We start from the raw sequence: 26,680 nt of genomic DNA, 5'->3' as shown, positions 1-26,680 counted from the left end.
GGTTCAGTAGGGGCGATTGAGAGTTATAAGGTAGCCAGGAAGGAGCTAAAGAGGGAGCTAAGAGAAGCGAGAAGGGGACATGAAAAGTCTTTAGCTGGTAGGATTAGGGAAAACCCAAAGGCTTTCTATAGGTATGTCAAGAATAAAAGGATGACTAGGGTAGGTATCGGTCCAGTCAAGGATAGTAGTGGGAAGTTGTGTGTGGAGGCGGAGGAGATTGGAGAGACATTAAATCAGTACTTTTCATCAGTATTCACTCAGGAACAGGACACTGTTGCTGATGTGAATATGGAATCACAAATAATTAGAATGGATTGCCTGGAAGTATGCAGGGAAGAGGTTTTGGGAATATTGGAAAGGATGAATATAGATAAGTCTCCTGGGCCTGATGGCATTTACCCCAGGATCCTATGGGAAGCTAGGGAGGAGATAGCAGAGCCATTGGCCTGGATTTTTATGTCGTCGTTGTCAACAGGAATAGTACCAGAGGACTGGAGGATAGCGAATGTGGTCCCATTGTTCAAGAAAGGGAGTAGGGATAGCCCTAGCAACTATAGGCCAGTGAGTCTGACTTCAGTGGTGGGCAAAGTCTTAGAGAGAATGATAAGGGATAAGATTTATGAACATCTGGGTAGGAATAACGTGATCAGGGATAGCCAGCATGGTTTTGTGAAGGGCAGGTCGTGCCTCACAAACCTTATTGAGTTCTTTGAGAAGGTGACCAAGGAAGTGGATGAGGGTAAAGCAGTAGATGTTGTGTATATGGATTTTAGTAAGGCGTTCGATAAGGTTCCCCATGGTAGGCTAATGCTAAAACTTCGGAGGTATGGCATTGAGGATACATTAGAGGTTTGGATTAGGAATTGGCTGGCTGGAAGGAGACAGAGGGTAGTAGTTGATGGATTATGTTCATCTTGGAGCGCAGTTACTAGCGGTGTACCACAAGGATCTGTTTTGGGACCATTGCTTTTTGTTATCTTTATAAATGATCTAGAGGAAGGACTTGAAAGCTGGGTAAGCAAGTTTGCGGATGACACAAAAGTCGGTGGAGTTGTGGATAGTGAGGAAGGAAGTGGTAGGTTACAGCGGGATATAGATAAGTTGCAGAGCTGGGCGGAAATGTGGCAAATGGAATTCAATGTAGCTAAGTGCGAAGTCGTTCACTTTGGTAGGAATAACAAGATGATGGATTACTGGGCTAATGGTAGGCTACTTGGTAGTGTGGATGAGCAGAGGGATCTTGGTGTCCATGTACACAGATCTCTGAAAGTTGCCACCCAGGTAAATAGTGCTGTGAGGAAGGCATATGGTGTACTGGGCTTTATTGGCAGAGGAATTGAGTTCCGGAGTCCTGAGGTCATGTTGCAGTTGTATAAGACTCTGGTGCGGCCTCATCTGGAGTATTGTGTGCAGTTTTGGTCGCCATACTATAGGAAGGATGTGGAAGCTTTAGAACGAGTGCAGAGGAGGTTTACCAGGATGTTGCCTGGAATGGTAGGAAAATCTTATGAGGAAAGGCTGAGGCACTTGGGGCTGTTCTCATTGGAGAAGAGAAGGTTTAGGGGAGATCTGATAGAAGTGTATAAGATGATTAGGGGTTTAGATAGGGTAGATACTAAGAACCTTTTACCGCTAATGGAGTCAGGTGTTACTAGGGGACATAGCTTTAAATTAAGGGGTGGTAGGTATAGGACAGATGTTAGGGGTAGATTCTTCACACAGCGGGTTGTGAGTTCATGGAATGCCCTGCCCGTATCAGTGGTGAACTCTCCTTCTTTATGGTCATTTAAGCGGGCATTGGATAGGCATTTGGAAGTTATTGGGCTAGTATAGGTTAGGTAGGATTCGGTCGGCGCAACATCGAGGGCCGAAGGGCCTGTACTGCGCTGTATCCTTCTATGTAAGACCCACCAGGGACAGTGTGATGCTGGATCTGGTCTATGGAAAGAAGCCAGACAAGTGTTTGATGTGGCAGTTGGGGAGCATTTTAGCAATAGTGACCACAACATGGTGCAGTTCAAATTTATTCTGGACAAGGAAAAAGATGGCCTGCAAAAGATGGCTTTGGAAGGCACAATTTATTAAAATAAAGCAGGATCTGACCACAGTAGACAGGGAATAGCTGCTTATGGGTAATGCTATGGCTGAGCAAGGGAGAGGGGTAGGGAGGGGATTCAAAATGAGCTGGGGAGAATGTAGGTCCAACATGTTTCCTTTTGGGGGAAATGTAGCAGCAATATGTCCAGACAATCCTGGATACCCAGGATAATTCAGGATGAGGAAGAAGAGAAGAGCTATTCGCAAGCCCAGATGGAGCAATTCAGCTGTGGCCCTTCAGAAATACAATAACTTCAGGAGGGACCTTGAGAAAGCAATTAGAAGAGCAAAAAGGTGGCATGAGAAAGGATATTATGAACAAGATTAGGGAGAATCCCAAGATACTTCACAAATATTAAATTACATTAAAGGGAAGCGGTTAAGCAGGGAAAGAGTAGGGCCCATTAGGGACCAAGTGGGCAGCCTATGTGTGAAGCCGCAGGATATTGGAAGGATGTTGAATGAATGCTTCTCTTTACTCTTCACACAAAAGGAAGAGAACGTAGGTACAGAATTCCGGAACAGAGAGTGAGGAACATGCTCAGCTTCACATGAGAAATGGGAATGTATTAGAGGCTTAAAGACAAAAAACTGCAGATGCTGGAATCCAAAATAGACAGGCAGGAAGCTGGAAGAACACAGTAAGGCAGGCAGCAACAGGAGGGGGAGGAATACAGTAAGGCAGGCAGCTACAGGAGGGACAGAATTTAACATTTTGGGTGTAACCCTTCTTCAGGACTGGGGGTGGGTGTGGAGGGAGCTGCAGATAAAGGGGATGGTGGGAGGAGGGTGTGAAGTGGGCATAGGTGAAGACAGGTAGAGGGTATGACCTGATTGATTAGTGGGAGAAATGAATCTAGTTGGTGGCAGGAAGTGGTGGAAGGGATGGGGAGGAGCCGGGAAGGGAGTCGGGGATGGGGAGGGAAGTTATTTGAAATTGGAGAGCTCAATGTTGAGTCAATCAGGCTGTAGGCTGCCCTGGCGGAAGATGAGGTGCTGTTCCTCCAATTTGCGCTGTGGCTCATTTTGGCAATGGGGGAGGCCAAGGATGGTCATGTCAGAAAGGGAGTGGGAAGGGGAATTGAAATGAGCGGTGACTGGAAGGTCTGGTCGGCCCCTGTGGGCCTGACTGAGATGCTTGTTGAACCATTCCCTAAGTTTACATTGGGCCTCCCCAATGTAGAGAAGACCACATTGGGAGCATCTGATGTAGTACACTAGGTTGGAAGAGAGGTAAGTGAACCTTTGTCTCACCTGGAAGGACTGTTGGGCTTAAAAACGGACAGTTTCCCCTGGCCTAGATGAATTATATCCCAGGCTGCTGCAGGAGGTGAGGCAAGAAATTGCAGGGGCTCTGACACAAATATTTTTTTCCTCTCTGGCTGGAGGATGTACCAAAGGACTGGAGGATGGCAAATGTGGTTCAACTTTTTAAGAAGAGTGGTAGGGAATCACAGATACATACAGTGCAGAAAAGGCCCTTTGGACCATCAAGCCTGCACTGACACAACCACCAGTAAAGGTGCACTAACACCAATTTCCTGCACTTACCCATATCCTTGAAAGTTATGACATTTGAAGTTCTTATCCAAATTCAGAGGAACCTCGATTATCCAAACGAGATGGGTGGGCAGTATTTCATTTGGATAATTGAGTATTCAGATAACTGATATTCTGAAGGAAACAATCCAAACCTCCTAGTCTCTCCTTGTAGCTCAATTTCTCCATCTGAGGCAACATCCTGGTGAACCTGCTCCTTATCCCCTATAATGCTATCACATCCTTCTCATAATGAGGTGACCAGAACTGCATACAGTACCCCAGCTGTGGCCTGGCCAATGCACTGAATCCAGTTTTGCCAGAGTTCCTTGATGCCACCAAGTGCAGCCCTCTGGAACTCAGCTCTTCTGTCCATGTTTGAACCATGGCTATAATGAGGTCAGGAGCTGAATGGCCCTGGGGGAACCCAAACTGGGCGTAACTGAGCAGATTATTACTGAGCGGGTGCATCTTGGTAGCACTGTTGGTGACACCTTCCATCACTTTACCAATGATCGAGAGGAGATTGATGGGGCGGTAACTGACTGGGTTGGATGTGTCCTGTTTTTTATGTACAGGACATACCTGGACAGTTTTCTAAATTGTGGATAGTGTTATAACTGTACTGGAACAGCTTGTCCTGGGGAGCGGCACATTCTGGAGCACAAGTCCTCAGCACTATTGCTGAAATATTGTCAGAGCCCATAACTTTTGCAATATCCGGTGCTTCCAGGTGCCTCTTAATATATCACATGTGTTGAATGGAATTGGCTGAAGTTGGTATCAGTCATGCTGGGGGCCTCTGGAAGAGGCCGAGATGGATCATCCATTCTGCACTTCGAGGCAAAAGTGAGGACTGCAGATTCTGGAAACCAAAGTTTAGATCAGAGTGGTGCTGAGAAAGCACAGCAGGTCAGGCAGCATCCGAGGAGCAGGAAAATCGATGGTTCAGGGAAAAGCCCTTCATCAGGAATAGAGGCCAGGAGCTTTCAGGGTGGAGAGATAAACTCTGCACTTTAGATTACTCACTTTTATTTACTTACAGTGTGGAAACAGGCCCTTCGGCCCAACAAGTCCACACCAACTCACCGAAGCATAACCCACCCAAACCCATTCCCCTACATTCACCCCTTCACCTAACACTATGGGCAATTTAGCACGGCCAATTCACCTAACTTCTGGCTGAAGATTGCGTGTAAAGTTCGGTTTTACCTTTTGCACTGATGTGCTGGGCACATATCTTCCCAATCCCCTCTTTAATAATATTCACTTTCTTCTACGACATGATGACTAGAGAATTAAAACTTGACAAAGGATGAAGGTATTGAGCATCAACAACACTTTATTTCCTCTTAACTCCAGAGGAAGGTCTGTCTTTTGACCAAATGGCATGACGTATTCATGGAGAGATTCTGTACACACCAGTGTTGTTACACTTCATTGTTACACTATTAGGATGTATCCCACAGAAACAAGGCGAAAGTGAGTACTATAGATGCTGAAGATCAGAGTCAAGATTATTGTGATGCTGGAAAAGCACAGCAGGTTGGGCAGCACCTGGGGAGCAGGAAAATCAATACTTTGGGCAAAAGCCCTTCATCAGGAATGAGGGTGATGAAGGGCTTTTGCCCGAAATGTCAATTTTCCTGCTTCTTGGATGCTGCCTGACCTGCTGTGCTTTTCCAGCACCACTCTAATCTTGCCTCCCACAGAAATAAGCCTATCCTGATCCTCTCTGGTTTTGATCAATCAAAACCTTTTCCCACAGCCATAGCAAAGGCTGAAAAATGTTTTACTCTTAATAAGGCAACTGTAGGCTTGTGCAATCCCAGGATGGAATGCTTTTCCTTAAATATTGCTTCATCGTGCGATTGCTCTCAGGTTTTTCGTACATTCAGTCTGATTAGACTTTCTGATGGACATTTGACTATTTGCAAATTCTTTACATTCAGCAAACCTGGGAACTTCAATGCTTACCTCTGGAATGACGTGAACTTGGGATAGACAGCTTCCCCTGCAGGAACTGACTGCCACATTTGTCAGATGGCACTGGCCCTTGGATATGTTCTGAATTTCGGTGAAATGTTGGCACCTCGGAGAGATATCTAGCAGAAGGAAAACATTACACAATCAGGGACATAATCTCCTGGACCAACATTCAGTCCCACTTTCTTTTGTAGTGATTGTGCTCCATGTTTCTGGCTGGGCTTCCAAACCCAGCCTCTTCAGAAAGGTGAAGCCTATCATTGAATTATTACAGAATGAAAGGAGGCTATTTAGTATGTAATGCCTGTACCTTTCAAGTGAGCCAGTCTCTCACCCTCTCATATCCCTGTACACCATTTTGATTGGGGCAATCAAAATCTTTTCCCACAGCCATAGCGAAGGCTGCAAAATGTTTTACTCTTAATAAGGCAACTGTAGGCTTGTACAATCCCAGGATGGAATGTTTTTCCTTAAACATTTCTTCATCGTGCGTTTGCTCTCAGGTTTTTCCTACATTTAGTCTGATTGGACTGTCTGGGCCAATCTCTCACTTTCTCATATCCCTGCACACCATTTCGATCTGAATAATAATTCATTGCATCCTTGAATATGCCTCAATTGAACCTGCCTCCACCGCATTTCCATACAGTATTAAAGACTTTTCCCACCCCTGTAATGATCTCTTCCAACCTCTTCTGAGGAGTAGGAGACACAGAACTTGAACATATGTATCAGGAGGTTCAGAAACAGCTTTTTCCTAGTCATTATTAGATTGCTGAATGGACTCTCTAAACTTTAATGCTGATCTTGTTAATATTGATCTCACCTAGTGCACGCCTTGTGCAATGTAACCTGTATGCTTCTGTCTAAGTGTTTTACAATCCCTGATCTGTACATCCCTGTTTATTATGATCTGCCTGTACTGCTCATAAACAAAGCTTTGCATTGTGTTTCAGTACGTGACAATAAATCAATCAAAACATTCCAGACCCTAATGACTCGCTGTCTAAAAAAGTTTTTTCTTGTGTTATCCTTTTCCATTTCACTTTAAATCAACACTGTCTTGATCTTTTTCCCTTTTACAAGCAAGAACAGCTTTTCCCTAATGACTCTATCTACCTTCTGTTCATGATTTTAAAAACCCCAATCAGGTCTTTTCTCCGAGAACAGTCCCAACTTCCTCAATCTGTCATCATCACTGAAGTTTCTCATTCCCGGAACCATTCTTGTTGAATGAGTAGGAGGAGGAAGGAGCAATGAAGTTATTACCTTATGCTTGCAGTTCTGATATTCAGATGTAACGTGTGCATCTCGCCTTCATTGCCACCACACCTGCCCACAGAAACATTTTGACTCTAGGGACGGATGCACATTAAAGTGCCCAAGGGTAAAATCACCAACACCGGTTCATTGGAGAGTTTAGGATATGCCCACTGATCAATTAACTTTGTACCGTGCTGCTGACAATAACATCAGTAGATGCTGGGGATCAGAGCTGAAAAATGTGTTGCAGGTAAAGCGCAGCAGGTTAGGCAGCATCCAAGGAGCAGGAGAATCGACGTTTTGGGCTGAAGAAGGACTAATGCCCTAAACGTCGATTCTCCTGCTCATTGGATGCTGCCTGACCTGCTGTGCTTTTCCAGCAACACATTTTTCAGCTCTGATGTCCTTCCTCACCAATTAACCAAAACAGCAGCTAATAAACTTAAAAGACCCTATATAGACAACAAGTAAAACGAATGTCATTTACAAAATACCTTGCAACAACTGTAATAAACACTGTATTGAATAAACAGGCAGAAAACTAGCCACTAGAATACACAAACATCAACTAGCCACACAATGCATGAGTCACTCTCACTAGTATCCTCACATACGGATGAGGAAGGACACCACTTTGACCGGGACAACACGTCCATCCTAGGACAAGCCAAACAGAGACATGCACGAGAATTCCTAGAAGCATGGCATTCCAACTGAAACTCTATCAACAAACACATTGATTTGGACTCCATCTACCACTCCATGAGAAAAAAACAGGAAGTGACATCACCAACCCAAGGAAACCTAAACACATAAATAGAAAGTGGGACATAGCATCAGCGCTGTACTGGAGATTCACTGACGATGTTATCTTAAAATGATGATGAAATGTCTGAAAACAACCCTTCTAGCTCAGTGAGCAAACTTACTTCCTCAAGGTCTTTTGCCAGGGTGGGGAAGTCCAAAATTCGAAGGCATAAGTTTAAAGTGAGAGGGCAACGCTTTATGCTGAGAGTGGTGTGTCTATGGAATGAGCTGCCGGAGGAAGTGGTGGAGGCTGGTACAATTAAAATATTTAAAAGACATCTGAATGGGTATATGAATAGGAAGAGTTTAGAGAGATATGGGTCAAACACTGGCAAATGGTACTAGATTTATTTAGGATATCTGGTCAGCATGGACGAGTTGGGCTGAAGGTCTGTTTTGTATGACTCTATGACTTATGACTTGTAGATGGTGGACAGACATGGGGAGTCAGGATTCCCACAGTATTCCTAGACTCTAACCTGTTAGGTTTCACTAATGCCCTGTATAAGCCCAGCATAAGCTCCTGCTTTTGTATTCACATAATTCTGCAAGAACTTTTTATATGATACCTTATCAAATGTCTTACGAGATCAAGGTAAGTAAATTACCCAGTTATCTGTAGTCCACAGTATGTATTACTACTTCAACAAAGGCCAAAACACCGTAGGTAGGTAGGTAGGTAGGTAGATAGATATATAGATAGACAGATAGATAGACAGATAGACAGACAGACAGACAGATAGATAGGTAGATAGATAGATAGAAGAATACAGCGCAGATCAGGCCCTCTGGCCTCGATGTTGTGCCAACCTGTGAACTAATCTAAGCCCAATCCCCTATACGATCCCATCATCATCCATGGGCTTATCCAAGGACTGTTTAAATGCGCCTAATGCGACTGAGATAATGACGTTGGCAGGCAGGACATTCCATGCCCTTACTACTCTGAGTAAAGAACCTGCCTCTGACATCTGTCTTAAATCTATCACCTCTCAATTTGTAGTTATGCCTCAATTTGTAGTTATGCCTCCTCGTACAAACTGACGTCATCATCCTAGGAAAAAGACTTTCACTGTTTACCCGAACTAATCCTCTGATTATCTTGTATGTCTCTATCAAATCCCCCTTTAGCCTTCTTCTTGCCAATGAGAACAGGTTCAAGTCCCTCAGCCTTTCCTTGTAAGACCTTCCCTCCAGACCAGGCAATGTCGTGGTAAATCTCCTCTGCACCTTTTCTTTTCAGAAAATCATGTTGACTTGGCATTGATCAATTTCAGCGCCTCTAAGCACAGTAAGAAACTCCTTCAGAAATATCTTGGAGCTGAGATAATTGATCTCTGACAGCAACTATTTTCCTATGAATATGACTTGAACAGTTTTGGGCTCTTTATCGATAGAAAGATATATTGACAATGGAGGCAGTCCAGAGGTTCACTAAACCGTATCCAGGTATGCAGACATTGTCTTATGAGGAGACGTTGAGTAGATCGGGCCTGAGTTTCAAAGAGTGAGAGGCAATCTTACTGAAACACACAGATTCTTAGGGAGATGTGGAAAGGTTGTTTCTCCTTCTGAGAGTGTCTAGGACCAGAGAGATTATAATCTCAGACAGATTTAAGACAGGGACGAGGAGGAATTTCCTCTCCTGAGGGGTGGGAGTGAATCTGGAATTCTTTACCAGGGAGCTTTTGAGGGGCTGGGTCATGAATCTTAGAATTGCCACATTGTGGAAGCAGGCCACTCAGCCTATTATACCCTGAAGAATATCCACTCTATCCCTGTAACTCTGCATTTCCCATAGCTAATCCACCAAGCCTGCACGTCCCTGGACACTATGGGCAATTTAGCATGGCCAAACCACCTAACCTGCACGTCGTTGGACAGTGAAGGAAACCCACGCAGACATAGGGAGAATGTGCAAACTCCATACAGACAGTCGGTTGAACCCGGGTCCCTGGTGCTGTGAGGCAACAGAGCTAACCACTGAGCCACCTAGCTTGATGATAATTGTAGAGTGGGGGAATATGCTGGGTCGTGAGGTTACAGATTGATGTTCAATATTATTCAACAGCTGATGGCCAATAACATGTCATGAACACTTAGTTTGAGTTGCTATAATGTTCAAAGTCTCATTGAACACAGTGGTATGCCAAACAAGGGATAAATTAGTTCAGTTGGCTGGAGAGGTGATTTGTATGTAGAGTGATGCCAACAATGTGAGTTCAATTCCCACGCTGGCTGAGGTTACCATGACGGACTCTCCTCTCAACCACCCCCCTCACCTGAGACATGGTGACCTCAGGTTAAACCACCACCAGTTGTTTCTGCCTCTCTAATGAGTGACTTTACCTCATGCTACACAGCACAATGGAGGTATCTTCAATATGAAGATGGGTCTTTTCATTATGAGGGAGGAATCTCTGAATGAAAGCATTTCTCCTCATTTGAGTCCTAAATGCTCATCTAACCCTGAGACTGTCTCATGTTCAGACCCTCTCATTGTCCACCTCCAGAACCATGCAAGAGGGGGAGAGAAGGGAAAAAGGTGAGATTGGGGAAGTACACAGACTGTGTGAAAGACACAAGCTGAGAAATTGACAGCGAGAGAGATAGGAAGAGAATCACAGTCTGACCTGTGCTATCTTCACTTACCAGGAACTTCCTTCCTGCAGACTGGACAGCATTTTCCAAGTTCCTCAACTTTTACATAACCCTGCAATTCATGCAAAAATTAATTCTATAGTTGAAACATACAAAGTAAAACAAACAGCTTTTAAAACATACTATAAAAATATGCATAGGTTCATCAGTGGCTGAACATTCAGCCCATCATTTCAATGGTGGTTCTTTGCTGGAACAATCCTAAAATATTGCCTCTTTCCTACAATCTTCCAATTGTGTTATCCAGTTTCAAGTTGTCCAATGGGCAGGCGATAATAGAGCAGGTAGATTCTAGCCTCCTAGTTTCTATGTTGCTAAGCTTATGCTTATGTCCTGTTAAACGCCTAAACATTCTATCTGTTTTTCAGCAGCAGCAGCAACTCGAAGGGCGGGAGCTTGGACCAGTGGCCTACCAGGAGCTTGGACCAGGCGCCTGTCAGGAGCTTGGACCAGGGGCCTGTCGGAAGCTCAGACCAGGGGCCTGTCGGGGGCTTGGACCAGGGGCCTGCTGGGAGCTTGGACCAGGGGCCTGGCGGGAGCTTGGACCAGGGGCCTGTCGGGAGCTTGGACCGGGGCCTGTCGGGAGCTTGGACCAGGGGCCTGTCGGGAGCTTGGACCGGGACCTACTGGGAGCTTAGGCCAGGGGCCTACCGGGAGCTTGGACCAGGGGCCTGTCAGGAGCTTGGACCAGGGGCCTGCTGGGAGCTTGGACCAGGGGCCTGTCAGGAGCTTGGACCAGGGGCCTGTCAGGAGCTTGGACCAGGGGCCTGCTGGGAGCTTGGACCAGGGGCCTGTCAGGAGCTTAGACCAGGGGCCTGGCGGGAGCTTGGACCATGGGCCTGTCAGGAGCTTGGACCAGGGGCCTGTCAGGAGCTTAGACCAGGGACCTGGCGGGAGCTTGGACCAGGGGCCTGTCAGGAGCTCGGACCAGGGGCCTGTCAGGAGCTCGGACCAGAGGCCTGTCGGGAGCTTAGACCAGGGGCCTACCGGGAGCTTGGACCAGGGGCCTGGCAGGAGCTTGGACCAGGGGCCTACCGGGAGCTTGGACCAGGGGCCTGGCGGGAGCTTGGACCAGGGGCCTGGCGGGAGTTCGGACCAGGGGCCTGGCGGGAGCTCGGACCAGGGGCCTGTCGGGGGCTTGGACCAGGGGCCTACCGGGGGGAGCTCAGACCAGGGGCCTGGCGGGAGCTCGGACCAGGGCCTGCTGGGAGCGGTCAGTCACTGATTTGTGCTTTTATATTTGAAGTCAGAGAGCAGAGGTTTCTGGGAAAGGGCAGACTTTGACCTTTTATTTCCACCCAGCTATATAAGTCAGTGTTTTCTCAACCCAAGATCATACTTTTGTAGGGCCTCCCACCCAACCACCTCCTCTAACCTTAAAGACCAAGGACATATCAGGTAAGCGTCTCTTTTTTACTTTGTGATAAGGGGACTAGCAGAGATGGCAGTGCAGGGAGAGCAATGTTCCTCCTGCATGATGTTTGAGGTGAGGGACGCCATTAGTGTCCCATCCAAGTACATCTGCAGGAAATACACCCAACTCTCGCTCCTCCAGGGCAGTGTTAGGGAACTGGAGCGGGAGCTGGTTGACCTTCAGATCATTCAAGAAGCAGAGGCTGTGATAGATAAGAGTTACAGGGAAGTAGTTACTTCTAGGCATGAAGAAAGCTGGGTGACTGTTCGAAGGGGGATAAAAACAGTCATTTGGAGGGATCCCCTGTGGTTGTTCCCCTGAAAAACATGTTTACCGTTTTGGATACTGTTGAGGGGGACGACTTACCAGGGGTATGCAGTGGGGCCAGGACTCTGGCATAGAGCCGGTCCCTGTTGCACAGAAGGGAAGGAGGGAAAAGAGGAGAGTGTTAGTCATTGGGGACACAAAAGTTAAAGGGTCAGATAGAAGGTTTGTTGGGAACGAACGAGACTCATGGTTGGTGTGCTGCTTCCCAGGTGTCAGGGTCCGTGATGTCTCGGATCGTATCTTTGGGGTCCTGAAGAGAGAGGGTGACCAGCCTCAAGTCGTGGTCCATGTAGATACCAACGACATAGGTAAAAAGAGGGATAGGGATGTAAGGCAGGATTTCAGGGAGCTAGGGTGGAAGCTGATAGCTCGAACAAACAGAGTTGTTATCTCTGGTTTGTTACCCGTGCCACGTCACGGTGAGGCAAGGAATAGGGAAAGATATCAGCTGAACACGTGGCTGCAGGAATGGTGCAGGAGGGAGGGTTTCAGGTACTTGGATAATTGGAGTCCATTCTGGGGAAGGTGGGACCTATACAGACAGGACGGTCTTCACTTGTACCAGAGAGGTACTAAAATCCTGGGTGGGAAATTTGCTGGTGCTATTCGGGTGGGTTGAAACTAGCTCAGCAGGGGGATGGGAACTGGAGGTGTAGCTGCTGTGTGCAGGAGGATGAGAGTAGGAAGGACAAGGACAGGATTTCAGGGTCACAGGAATGTGATGGCAGATGGCGAAGTGGTTTGAAGTGTGTCTATTTCAAAGCCAGAAGTATCCGAAATAAGGTAAGTGAGCTTGCAGCATGGATAGGTACTTGGGACTTCAATGTTGTGGCCATTTCAGAGACATGGATAGAGCAGGGTGAGGAATGGATGTTGCAGGTTCCAGGGTTTAGATCTTTCATTAAAAACAGGTAAGGTGGTAAAAGAGGGGGATGTGTGGCCTTGTTAGTCAAGGATACTGTAACGGTGGCTGAGAGAACTTTTGACGAGGACTCATCTACTGAGATAGTATGGGCTGATGTTAGAAACAGGAGAGGAGAGGTCACATTGCTAGGAGTTTTTTAATTGGCCTCCACAGAGTTCCAGGGAGGTGGAAGAAAGGATTGGCAAAATTATTCTGGGTAAGAGTGAAAGGAACAGAGTGATCATTATGGGGGACTTTAACTTGCCCATCATTCACTGGAAATGCTATAACTCTAGTATGTCTGATGGATCAGTTTTTGTCCAATGTGTACAGGAGGGTTTCCTGACACAGTATGTCGAAGGGCCGACAAGAGGGGAGGCCACACTGGATCTGATGCTTGGTAATGAACCAGGCCAAGTGTTTGATTTAGTTGTAAGTGAGCACTTGGAAGAGAGTGACCATCATTCAGTTACATTTAGTTTAGTGATGGAGAGGCATAGGTACATGCCACAGGTCAAGAGTTATCGATGGGGTAAGGGCAATTATAATGTGATTAGGCAAGAATTAGGTTGCATAGAATGGAGCAACAAAATGCAGGGGATGCAGACAATGAAAATGTGGAGCTGGTTTAAGGAACAGATATTGCGTGTCCTTGATAGCTATGTCCCTGTCAGGCAGGGAGGAAGTGATAAGGTAAGGGAACCATGGTTTACTACAGAAGTTGCATGCCTTGTTAAGCAGAAGAAGGAGGCTTATGTGTTGATGAGGCAAGATGGTTCAGATGAGGTGTTGGAGAGTTACAGAACAGCCAGGAAGGATTTAAAGAGAGAGTTAAGAAGAGCAAAGAGAAGACACGAGCAGTCTTTAGCAAAATAGAATCAAGGAGAACCCTAAAGCTCTCTATAGGTATGTGAGGAATAAAAGGGTGATTAGGGTAGGAACAGGGCCTGTCAAAGACAGAAGTGGGAAGTTGAGTGTGGACCCTGTGGAGATCGGAGAGGTGCTAGAGGAACAGTTCTCATCGGTTTTCGCTCAGTAAAAGGAGAATATTGTAGAGGAGAAGAATGAGGTACAAGATATTAGACTAGAAAAGATTGAGGTTAGTTACGAATGGGTATTATCAATTCTAGAAGGAGGGAAAGTAGACAAGTCCCCTGGGCCGGATGGGATTTATCCGAGGATCCTCTGGGATGCTAGGGAGGAGATAGCAGAGCCTTTGGCTTTGATATTTGAGTCCTCATTATCTACAGGTTTAGTACCAAATGTTGTGCCCTTGTTCAAGAAGGGCAGGAGAGATGACCCAGGTAATTATAGACCAGAGAGCTTTACTTTTGCTGTAGGAAAGGTTTGGAAAGGATTGTGAGAGATAAGATTTATAATCATCTAGCAGGCAACAAATTGATTTCAGATAGTCAACATGGTTTCGTCAAGGGCAGGTTGTGTCTCACAAACCTCATTGAGTTTTTTGAGAAGGTGACCAAGCATGTAGATGAGGGTAGGGCAGTTGACGTGGTAATCATGGACTTCAGTAAAACCTTTGATAAGGTTCCACATGGAAGGCTGTTGGAGAAAATGCAGAGGCATGGGATTGAGGGTGATTTAGCAGTTTGGATTAGAAACTGGCTTTCTGAAAGAAGGCAGCGAGTGGTGGTTGATGGAAAATATTCAGCCAGGAGTCCGGTTGCTAGTGGTGTGCCACAAGGGTCTGTTTTAGGACCACTGCTGTTTGTCATTTTTATAAATGAATTAGATGCAGGCATAGGTGGAGGATTAGTAAATTTGTAAACCATACTAAAGTCGGTGGAGTAGTGGACAGTTTGGAAGAACGTTACAGGTTGCAGGGGGACTTGGATAAACTACAGAATTGGGCTGAGAGGTGGCAGATGGAGTTCAATACAGCTAAATGTGAGGTGATGCACTTTGGGAAGAATAACAGGAAGGCAGAGTACTGGGTCAATGGAAAGATTCTTGGTAGTGTGGATGTGCAGAGGGATCTTGGAGTCCATGTACATACATGCCTGAAAGTTGGATAGTGCTGTTAAGAAGGCATACGGTGTGTTAGGTTTCACTCTGTAGAGGAACTGAGTTCCGGAGCCGCAATATCATGCTGCAACTATACAAAACACTGGTGTGGCCGCACTTGGAATATTGTGTACAGTTCTGGTCCCCATATTTCGGAAAGGATGTGGAAACATTGGAAAAGGTGCAGAGGAGATTTACCAGAATGTTGCCTGGTCTGGAGGGAAGGTCTTATGAGGAAAGGCTGAGAGACTTGGGTTTGTTCTCATTGGAAAGAAGAAGGCTAAGAGGGGATTTGATAGAGACATACAAGATGATCAGAGGATTAGATAGGGTGACAGTGAAAGTCTTTTCCCTAGGATGATGATGTCAGCTTGTACGAGAGGTGTAACTACAAATTGAGGGGTGATAGATTTAAGACAGATGTCAGAGGCAGGTCCTTTACGCAGAGAGTGGTAAGGGCGTGGAATGCCCTACCTGCTAATGTAGCCAATTCAGCCACATTAGGGAGATTTAAACAATCCTTAGATAAGCACATGGATGATTTGGGGATAGTGTAGGGGGATGAACTGAGAATAGTTCACAGGTCGGCGCAACATCAAGGGCCGAAGGGCCTGTTCTGCGCTGTATTGCTCTATGTTCTATGTTATGGTCAAGTTGCCTCTCGTTTGAAACTCCAGTGGACATGTGTATAGCCTGTCAAATGAATACTCATAAGACAACACATGAACTGCTGTCAACACGTTTACAAGGTTTCTAAAATAAAACCAATACAGTGCTTTTTTTAAAATTCATTCATAAGTCCCACAAGTGAATAAAAGTAAACTGAGTATGGCTGGGCCCAGCATTTATTGCCTGTCCCGAGTTGCTCCTTGTGAAGGTGGGAATGAGCTACCTTCCTGAACCCCTATAGTCATGTGCTGTCGGTTGACTCACAATGCTCTTAGGGAGGGAATTCCAAACTTTTGACTCAGTGATACTGTAGGAATTGTGAGACATTTCCAAAAATGAAGAATGGCTTGAAGTTGCGTATGCCTTCCCAACGCCACTATGAATCTGTCCTGCCAATTTCAGGGATCTGTGGGCAAGCACCCCACAAGCTCTGAACTTCCTGATGTCCTGTCAGGCAGTTGTCGAAAAGTATGGTGCTGGAAAAGCATAGGTCAGGCAGCATCTGAGGAGCAGGAGAGTTGACATTTCAGGCATAAGTCCTTCATCAGGGATGTTTAGTATTTCATTGTCTTGTACCTTCTTTCAAAGTGCATCATCTCACAATGATCAGGGTTACATTCTCTCTGCTACTAATCTGCACATCTGACAAATCTGTTTATATCCTCCTGTAACCTAACACCTTCTTCCTCACTGTCAACCTCCCAGCTAAACTGAAAATTGCTCCTTCTCATTTAGAAAAAAGCAAAACTCAGAGATGTGGAATTCTCCTCTTTGCAAAGTTTTTGATAATACTCCTGAAAATAATGTTTGTCTAGTCTGTCTGCCCAGTCTGTGTCAATGAATGTGTGGGTTTGGATTTAAAAGGGGATATTAGGTTTAATTTAAGGTTGCTTCAATAGTTAACAACCCACTTTGCCACATGTTAAAAATACATTTTAAATAAGGTTTTGTTTTCTTATTCATTAATCTTCTCCCAAACTTATTCATTAAAACTTACGAAAGGCTCAAGCCCGATAGAGACAGTTGTGAGTCCTCCTCAGACGTAAAGGCAAAAGAGAAATTGAATAAACAAAAAGAAGATTTCTCACCTCCAGGCAGGTAAGTGGTGGACATTCAGAAGAACAAAGCTTTCTTCCATTCAGGCATTGGCACTGCTCACAACCTTCTTCCCATTTGAAGCCTGGCTGTAAAACAATGCAGAAACTCCATTATTCTCAACTGGGAATATACAGCCATAGAATCATAGAGATGTACAGCATGGAAACAGACCCTTCAGTCCAACCCATCCATGCCGACCAGATATCCCAACCCAATCTAGTCCCACGTGCCAGCACCCAGCCCATATCCCTTCATGCCCTTCCTATTCATATACTCATCGAAATGCCTCTTAAATGTTGTAACTGTACCAGCCTCCACCACATCTGCTGGCAGCTCATTCCATACACATACTACCCTTTGCATGAAATCGTTGCCCCTTAGGTCTCTTTTATATCTTTCCCCTCTCACCCTAAAACTATGCCCTCTAGTCCTGGACTCCGCGACCTCAGGGAAAAGACTTTGTCTATTTATCCTATCCATACGCCTCATAATTTTGTAAACATCTATAAGGTCACCCCTCAGCCTCCGACGTTCTAGGGAAAACAGTCTGTTCAGCCTCATCCTGTAGCTCAGATCCTCCAACCCTGACAACATCCTTTTAAATCTTTTCTGAACCCTTTCAAGTTTAACAACATCTTTCCAATAGGAAGGAGACCAGAACTGCACGCACTATTCCAACAGTGGCCTAACCAATGTCCTGTACAGTCGCAACATGACCTCCCAACTCCTGTACTCAATACTCTGACCAATAAAGGAAAGCATACCAAATGCCTTCTTCACTATCCTATCTACCTGCAACTCCACTTTCAAGGAGCCATGAACCTACACTCCAAGGTCTCTTTGTTCAGCAACACTCCCTAGGACCTTACCATTAAGTGTATAAGTCCTGCTAAGATTTGCTTTCCCAAAATGCAGCACCTCGCATTTATCTAAATTAAACTCCATCTGCCACTTCTCAGCCCATTGGCCCATCTGGTCCAGATCCTGTTGTAATCTGAGGTAACCCTCTTCACTGTCCACTCCACCTCCAATTTTGGTGTCATCTGCAAACTGACTAACTGTATCTCTTATGCTCGCATCTAAATCATTTATGTAAATGACAGAAAGTACAGGGCCCAGCACCGATTCTTGTGGCACTCCACTGGTCACAGGCCTCCAGGCTGAAAAACAACCCTCCACCACCACCCTCTGTCTTCTACCTTTGAGCCAGTTCTGTATTCATATGGCTAGTTCTCCCTGTATTCCATGAGATCTAACCTTGCTAATCAGTCTCCCATGGGGAACCTTGTCAAATGCCTTACTGAAGTCCATATAGATCACATCTCCTGCTCTGCCTTCATCAATTCTCTTTGTTATTTCTTCAAAAAATTAGATCAATTTTGTGAGACATGATTTTCTACGCAGACTATCCCAAATCAGTCCTTGCCTTTCCAAATACATGTACATCCTGTCCCTCAGGATTCTCTCCAACAACTTGCCCACCATCAAGGTCAGGCTCACCGGTCTATAGTTCCCTGGCTTGTCCTTACCGCCCTTCTTAAACAGTGGCACCACGTTTGCCAACCTCCAGTCTTCCGGCATCTCACCTGTGACTATCAATGATACAAATATCTCAGCAAGAGGCCCAGCAATCACTTCTCTAGCTTCCCACAGAGTTATCGGGTACACCTGATCAGGTCCTGGGGATTTATCCACCTTTAACCATACATCCAGCATTTCTTTTCTGTAATCTGGACATTTTGCGAGATGTCACCATCTATTTCCCAACAGTCTATATCTTCCATATCCTTTTCCATAGTAAATACTGATGCAAATATTTATTTAGTATCTCCGCCATTTTCTGTGGCTCCACACAAAGGCCGCCTTGCTGATCTTTGAGGGGCCCTATTCTCTCCCTAGTTACCCTTTTGTCCTTAACACATTTGTAAAAACCCTTTGGATTCTTCTTAATTCTATTTGCCAAAGCTATCTCATGTTCCCGTTTTGCCCTCCTGGTTTCCTTCTGAAGTATACTCCTACTTTCTTTATACTCTTCTAAGGATTCACTCGATCCTTCCTGTCTATACCTGACATATGCTTCCTTCTTTTTCTTAACCAAACCCTCAATTTCTTTAGTCATCCAGCATTCCTATACCTACCAGCCTTCCCTTTCACCCTGACAGGAATATACTTTCTCTGGATTCTTGTTATCTCATTTCTGAAGGCTTCCCATTTTCCAGCCGTCCCTTTACCTGCGAACATCTGTCCCCAATCAGCTTTAAAAAGTTCTTGCCCAATACCAGCAAAATTGGCCTTTCTCCAATTTAGAACTTCAACTTTTAGATCTGGTCTATCCTTTTCCATCACTATTTTAAAACGAATAGAATTATGGTCACTGACCCCAAAGTGCTCCACCAGTGACACCGCAGTCTCCTGCCCTGCCTTATTTCCCAAGAGTAGGTCAAGTTTTGCACTTCTCCAGTAGGTACATCCACATACTGAATCAGACAATTGTCTTGTACGCACTTCAGAAATTCCTCTCCATCTAAACCTTTAACACTATGGCAGTCCCAGTTGATGTTTGGAAAGTTAAAATCCCCTATCATAACCACCCTATTATTCTTACAGATAGCTGAGATCTCCTTACTAGTTTGTTTCTCAATTTCCCTCTGACTATTCATAGGTTTATAATACAATCCCAATCAGGTGATCATCCCGTTCTTATTTCTCAGTTCCACCCAAATACCTTCCCTGGATGTATTTCCGGGAATATCCTCCCTCAGCACAGCTGTAATGCTATCCCTTATCAAAAATGCCACTCCCCCTCCTCTCTTGCCTCCCTCTCTATCCTTCCTGTAGCATTTGTATCCTGGAACATGAAGCTGCCAGTCCTGCCCATCCCTGAGCCATGTTTCTGTAATTGCTATGATACCCCAGTCCCATGTTCCTAACCATGCCCTGAGTTCATCTACCTTCCCTGTTAGGCCCCTTGCTTTGAAATAAATGCAGTTTAATTTATTAGTCCTGCCTTGTCCCTGCCTGCCCTGACTGTTAGACTCACTTCTGTTCTCAACTGTACCCGTATCAGATCAATCTCTTTCCTCATTATCTCCCTGGGTCCCACTCCACCTCTCCCCCCCCCACACCTTATTAGTTTAAATCCTCCCGAGCAGTTCTAGCAAATTTCCCTGCCAGTATATTAGTCCCCTTCCAATTTAGGTGTGATCTGTCCTCCTTGTACAGGTCACTTCTACCCCAAAAGAGATTCCAATGATCTAGAAATGTGAATCCTTCTCCCATACACCAGCTCCTCAGCCATGCATTCATCTGCTCTATCCTCCTATTCCTGCCCTCACTAGCTAGTAGCACTGGGAGTAATCCAGATATTACTACTCTCGAGGACCTCCTTTTTAAATTCCTGCCTAACTCTCTGTAATCTCCTTCAGAATCTCCATCTTTTCCCTTCCTATATCGTTGGTTTCAATGTGGACAATAACCTCTTGCTGGCCCCTCTCCCCCATGAGAACATTCTGCACCGTCTCTGAGACATCCTTGATCCTGGCACCAGGGAAACAACACACCATTCTGCTTTTTCTCTGCTGGCCACAGAAACGTCTGTCTGTACCTCGGACTACAGAATCCCCTAACACAATTGATCTCTTGGAAGCCGACGTACCCCTCGTTGCATTAGAGCCAGTCTCAATACCAGAAACTTGGCTGTTCGTGCTACGTTCCCCTGAGAATCCATCACCCCCTACATTTTCCAAAACAGCATACCTGTTTGAAATGGGTATATCCACAAAAGACTCCTGCCCTAGGTGCCTACCTCTCTTACCTTTCCTGGAGTTAACCAATCTATGTGATTGTATCGGAGACTTTGCCCCCTTCCTGTAACTGCCATCCATCACATACTGTCGCTGTTGCAAATTCCTCATCGCTTCTATCTGTCTCTCCAACCGATCCACTCAATCTGATAAGATTAGCATCCAACAGCATTTATGGCAGATATAATCCGCAGTAACCCTTAAACTTTCTTTAAACTCCCTCATCTGACAAGAAGTACATATCACTGCAAAGGCCATTTTTGCTCCTTCACAATCTACTGACCCAGAAAATAACACCGTCTTATTCCTCTACAAAACACTGCCCCAGGTTAAATTAATAGCTATGGCTTATATTTTAAGTTTAATCGAGAGACCTATCTCCAAAAACATATAATCAAGAAAGAATCCACTATACTCACTACTGCGGCCTTTCTCTTGGACAGACTTAAAACAACAATAAACTTATCTGATTCTGTGCTGTGAACTTCGTCCAACAGTTCCTCCAAGATTAGTTGTGAATTTCACTGTTTGTTAATTTTCCCAGATGCACTCCGATGTCCAGCGATACACGAATTCAAACAGCAAAGGTGGTAACTGTGCAGGTTCTCTCTCTCTCTCTCTCTCTCTCTTTCTCTGTCTGTCTGTCTGTCTCTCTCTCCTGCACTGTCCTCACCATGTGCTTCCTTTGTCTGCTCTTCTCCCTTTTAATCTGCTGTGGTTTTGACTTTTTTTTCCAAAGTTCCAAAACAATGTAACAGCATATAAAACAGGAATCGCTGCTCCTGGAATTCGAGGAAATTACCTCCAACACCTAAAATAACTCAAAAAAAGGAGCATCTCTTACAGCCAGAAACCTTTCCCGTCCTTGACAAGAACCTGCTCAGTGCTGCAGCAATGGCCAGAATTTATGGGGGTAATTCAGAAGGAATAGCAGAAATTTATCTCAAGGAAGAAGAAACATACTAAGGAGGGGTGGTGCAAAGTAACCGTGGCTGACAAGGGACACCATAAAAGCATAAGAAAAAGCATACAATGTGTTGACGATTAGTGGGAATCCTGTAAAAATCAGATGATAACTAAAACGTCAATAAGGGGGAGAGAAGATGAACTATGAGGTGCCAGGGTCTTTTTAAATATCTAAAAGAAAGAGTGAGGCAAGAGTGGAAAATGAGACTGGAAAAGTAATAACGGGAAACAAAGAAATAGTGGAGGAACTGAAGAGGTACTTGACAACAGTTTTCACTGTAAAGACACTGGTAGTATACTAGAGGCAGTGACAGAGATGGCCATTGCTCAGGGGAAGGTGCTAGGAAAGCTGAAAGATCTGAAGGTGGGTAAATTACCTGGACCAGATGGATTACACCCCAGACTTCTGAAGGAAATAGTTGAGGAGATGGTGGAGACATTGGTGGTGATGTTTCAGGAGTCACTAGAATCAGGGAGGGCCCCAGAGAACTGGAAAATGGCTGATGTAACCCCCCTCTTTAGGAAGAAAGGGAGACAGAAGACTCTAGGAAATTATAGGTTGATTAGCCTGACCTTGGTTATTGATAGGATTTTAGTGTCCATTATTAAGGTTGATATTACAGAGTACTTGGAAATGCAAGGTAAAATAGAGCTGGATCAGCATTGCTTTGTCAAGGGGAGGTCAGACCTGACAAATCTGCTAGAACTTTTTCAGGAAGTAATGAGCAAATTAGATAAAGGAGAACCAGTCATTTTGAATTTCCAACAGAGCTTTAACAAGATGCCACACAGGAGGTTGTTAAATAAGATACGAGCCCTTAGTGTTAGAGGCAAGGTACTGACATAGATTGAGGATTAGCTGACTGGGAGAAGGCAGAGAGTAGGGATAAATGGACTATTTTCAGGATGGCAGGTGTTCGGGTATCAGTGTTGGGATCACAACTATTCACATTACACATTAATGATTTGGATGAAAGAACTGAGGGCAATGTTGCTCAGTTTACAGATGAGACAAATGTGGTGGGATAGTGAGTGTTGAGAAAGTGGCTGCAGGAGGCGTTGGACAGGCTAGGAGAGAAGGCAAAGAAGTGGCATATGCAATATAATGCAGGAAAGTGTAAAATTATGTAAATAGCAGGAAAAATATGTTAATTTCTAAACAAGGAAAGGCTTTGAAAATCTGAAGTACAAAGGGACTTAGGAATCCTACTTCAGGATTCTCTGAAGGTCAACATGTAGGTTCAGTTGGCAGTTAAGAAGGCAAATGCAATGTTAGCAGTCATTTCATGAGGGTTTGAAGAATGATCCTGGACAAACTCTACAGGGATGGACTGCTGAGGCTGTAGAAGGCTCTGGTCAGACTGCATTTGGAATACTAAGTATTTTGGGCCCCATATTTAATGAAGGACATACTGACATCGGAAGAGGTGCAAAGGAGGATTAGAAGAATGATCCTGGGGATGAAGAGCTTGCCTTATGAAGAGCGGTTGAGGAGTCTGGGTCTGCACCCAATGGACTTTAAAAGGATGAAAAGAATCTGGTTGAAACTTATAGAATGCTGAGAGGCTGAGATAGAGTCCATGTGAAGAAGATGTTTCCACATGTAGGAGAGACTAGAAACTGAGGGCACAGCCTCAGAATAATGAGAGGACCTTTTGGAACTGAGATGAGGTGGAATTTCTTCAGCCAGGGGATTGGTAAATCTGTGGAACTCATTGGTGCAGAAGGCTGTGGATGTCAAGTCATTGAGCATATTTAAGACAGAGATAAACAGGCTCTTAAGTATCAAGGGGGCCACTGGTTACGGGGAGAAGGCAACAAAATGTGGTTGAGAAATATATCAGCCATAATTGAATGGTGAAGCATATTCAATGGGTTGAAAGCTCAAATTCTGCTCCTATATGTGAAGATAGAACTAGAAGCAGAGTAGGCAATTCAGCCTCTTAAGCCTGCTCCACTATTTCAAACCATCATGGCTAATCTGACCTCAGACTCAACTCACTTTCCTACCATTCTCCATATTCCTTTGACCCATTACTGATTAAAAATCTGTCTGTCTGACCCATAAGTTTACTCCATGTCCAGCATCCACGGTACTTGGGGGAAATGAATTCTGCAATTGATGACCATTTGAGAAAAGTCATTTCTCTTGATCTCAGTTTTAAATCTGCTTGCCCATATCTTTAAACTATGACCGTTCATTCTAGATTACCCGACATCCTTTACACATCAATTCTGTCAATTCCCTTAATCATCTTATATACTTCAATTAGATTTATTCTCATTTTTCTAAACCAGAGAGTATTGGCCAAAACTGCTCAATCCCTCTTCATCAGACAAATATTCAAGTTGTAAGTTTACTGGCTGAGATGGTAGGTTAGTTCTCAGACTCTTCGTCCCCTTGCTAGGTAACATCATCAGTGAAGTTATATTCTGCTTTCTATTTATGTGTTTTGGTCTGTTAAGGTGGGTGACATCATTTCTGGTTCTTTTTCTCAGAGGGTGGTAAATGGGGTCCAAATTGATGTGTTTATTGATGGAGTTCTGGTTCAAATGCCAGACCTCTAGGAATTCTCGTACATGTCCTTGTTTAGCCTGTCCTAGGATAGATGTGTTGTCCCAGTTGACATGGTGTCCTTCTTCATCTATGTGCAAGATTGGTCATGTCTTTTGGTGGCTAGTTGGTGTTCATGTTTCCTGGTGGCTAGTTTCCTGCCTGCCTGTCCAATGTAGTGTTTATTACACTAGCTACAAGCCAGAAGAATAGCAGAACAAAACGGCTGCAGAATATTGCAAGAAATTATTAATCTTGCTCACAACCGACTCCACAAAATACAAAAGGCAAATTTCACGCCAAAAATCGTTGTACACTAAGACAACTGACTAGGAATGAACATATATGTTAGAATGAACCATCAGCATCAAACAACAGCAGATCAAGACAAATAAAAAAAACATCCCTACAAGAAAAACTGGACAAATTCAGAAGTTTGGATTAAGAACCTGTTAGACCGGCCACTAATGTACACGGAAAAAAGCCGTCCTAGTAGGAAGGATGAGCTACAACTACTGAGACATGGACAAAAAGGACTTCCTAACAGCAGTGGAATCAATCTTGAAAGACAATGGACTTATGGAAGAAACTCAGCCGGACAGACAGCCAGACAGACAGTCAGACAGACAGACAGACAGTCAGACAGACAGCCAGACAGACAGCCCGGATAGACAGTCAGACAGACAGTCAGACAGACAGTCAGACAGACAGCCGGACAGACAGCCGGACAGACAGTCAGACAGACAGTCAGACAGACAGACAGACAGACAGTCGGACAGACAGCCCGGACAGACAGCCCGGACAGACAGTCAGACAGACAGCCGGACAGTCAGACAGACAGCCGGACAGACAGTCGGACAGACAGCCGGACAGACAGCCGGACAGACAGCCAGACAGACAGTCAGACAGACAGTCAGACAGACAGCCGGGCAGACAGTCAGACAGACAGTCAGACAGACAGTAGCACCAACACTAAGCAGGAAGAAAGAAGGGAACACCCTCAATACAGGCGGCACGGTGGCACAGTGGTTAGCACTGCTGCCTCACAGCGCCTGTAGACCCGGGTTCAATTCCCGACTCAGGCGACTGACTGTGTGGAGTTTGCACGTTCTCCCCGTGTCTGCGTGGGTTTCCTCCGGGTGCTCCGGTTTCCTCCCACAGTCACAAAGATGTGCGGGTCAGGTGAATTGGCCATGCTAAATTGCCCATAGTGTTAGGTAAGGGGTAATGTAGGGGTATGGGTGGGTTACGCTTCGGCGGGTCGGTGTGGACTTGTTGGGCCGAAGGGCCTGTTTCCACACTGTAAGTCTAATCTAATCTAAATGTCGGTTACACAAAAAAGGAAAGCCCTAGAAGGACTCAGAAACGGCATAAGTATTGTACGCCTACCTGCAGACAGAGGCACATGACCGTCATCCTAAACAGAACACAGTACATTGGATAGGTAAACTCCCTGCTCACAGATACCAACACCTACAAACAGTTGGCGATGGAACTAACTCTGGACCTAGACACCCATATCACAGCATCACTGAAGAAACTCCACAAATCAGATGAAATTAACAAGATAGATCTGCAAGGAATGAAACCTGATGGATCCAACATGCCTGTTTCAATAGACTTTCGGAGGTGCAGAAACCAGGGGTGCCCCCTCAGGCTCATAGTCTCACTTCCTGGAACATACAGACTAGCAAAGGAACTTCACTGTAAGCTGATATATTTAGTATGAAAGACTCATGCCACTCCATCCATTCCACCCAAGAATTCCTGAACATCAACGACAGAAAGATAGAAGAGGATGAGATTATGGTCTGCTTCAATGTAATGGCGCTATTCACATCAATTAACATCACCCTGGCCAAAGAAACACTGACCTCATTACTAGACGAACCAAGGACACAAACACTAGACAGCTCATCTCCATCAGTGAGAAAAGCATCCTAAAGCTAGTAACCTGTGCCTCACTACCCGCTTCACCTTCAATGACAGGACCTACAAACAAATCAACGATATACCCATAGGATCATCAATACAGGATCCGTAGCAGAAGCAGTAATGCAGAGACTCGAACAGCCCTCCCCGTAATCCAACCCAAACTTTGGGTCCACTATGTGGATGACACCTTTGGCATCATGAAACAGAACAAATTAGAAGAAACCTACAACATCATTAACAACATCCTTACTGGCATAAAATTCGCCAAGGAGACAAAGAACCATGGACACCCCTTCCTAGATGTCACAGTGGAACGAACAGTCAATGGAGAAATGTAGACCGCGTCTACAGGAAAGCAACACACACAGACCAGATACTCAACTACAGGAGCAATCCCACAAACAGAGCTGCATCAAGACATTATTTAAATGGGCCACAACACACTGCAGCATGCACAAACTATGACCAGCAGCAGAAAAATACCTATACAGAGTACTCAAGAACAATGGGTACCTGAGAAGCATAGTCTGCTGATTCTTAAACAACAAACCCAAACAAGAAGACACAACAGAAATGATATCGCTCACCTTAACAGACTAAAGAGACACAAAAAGAAAGCAGAACAGAACACCAGT

General features: G+C 45.0%; 1 protein-coding gene across 1 annotated transcript in view; it reads right to left on the bottom strand.

Moving 5' to 3' along the window:
* The window catches only part of sspo (SCO-spondin), a 538,757-nt gene that overhangs the window by 18,534 nt on the left and 493,543 nt on the right, over window positions 1-26,680 (bottom strand). The window contains exons 102-104 of the mRNA XM_060824077.1: window positions 16,778-16,873; window positions 10,345-10,405; window positions 5,614-5,741 (exon numbers count right to left, since the gene is read on the bottom strand). Coding sequence (XP_060680060.1) covers window positions 5,614-5,741; window positions 10,345-10,405; window positions 16,778-16,873 — 285 coding nt within the window. The remainder of the gene's footprint in view (window positions 1-5,613; window positions 5,742-10,344; window positions 10,406-16,777; window positions 16,874-26,680) is intronic.

This window comes from Hemiscyllium ocellatum, chromosome 4, assembly GCF_020745735.1.
Source record: "Hemiscyllium ocellatum isolate sHemOce1 chromosome 4, sHemOce1.pat.X.cur, whole genome shotgun sequence".
Taxonomy (NCBI): domain Eukaryota; kingdom Metazoa; phylum Chordata; class Chondrichthyes; order Orectolobiformes; family Hemiscylliidae; genus Hemiscyllium; species Hemiscyllium ocellatum.
This window is presented reverse-complemented; position numbering and strand designations above follow the sequence as displayed.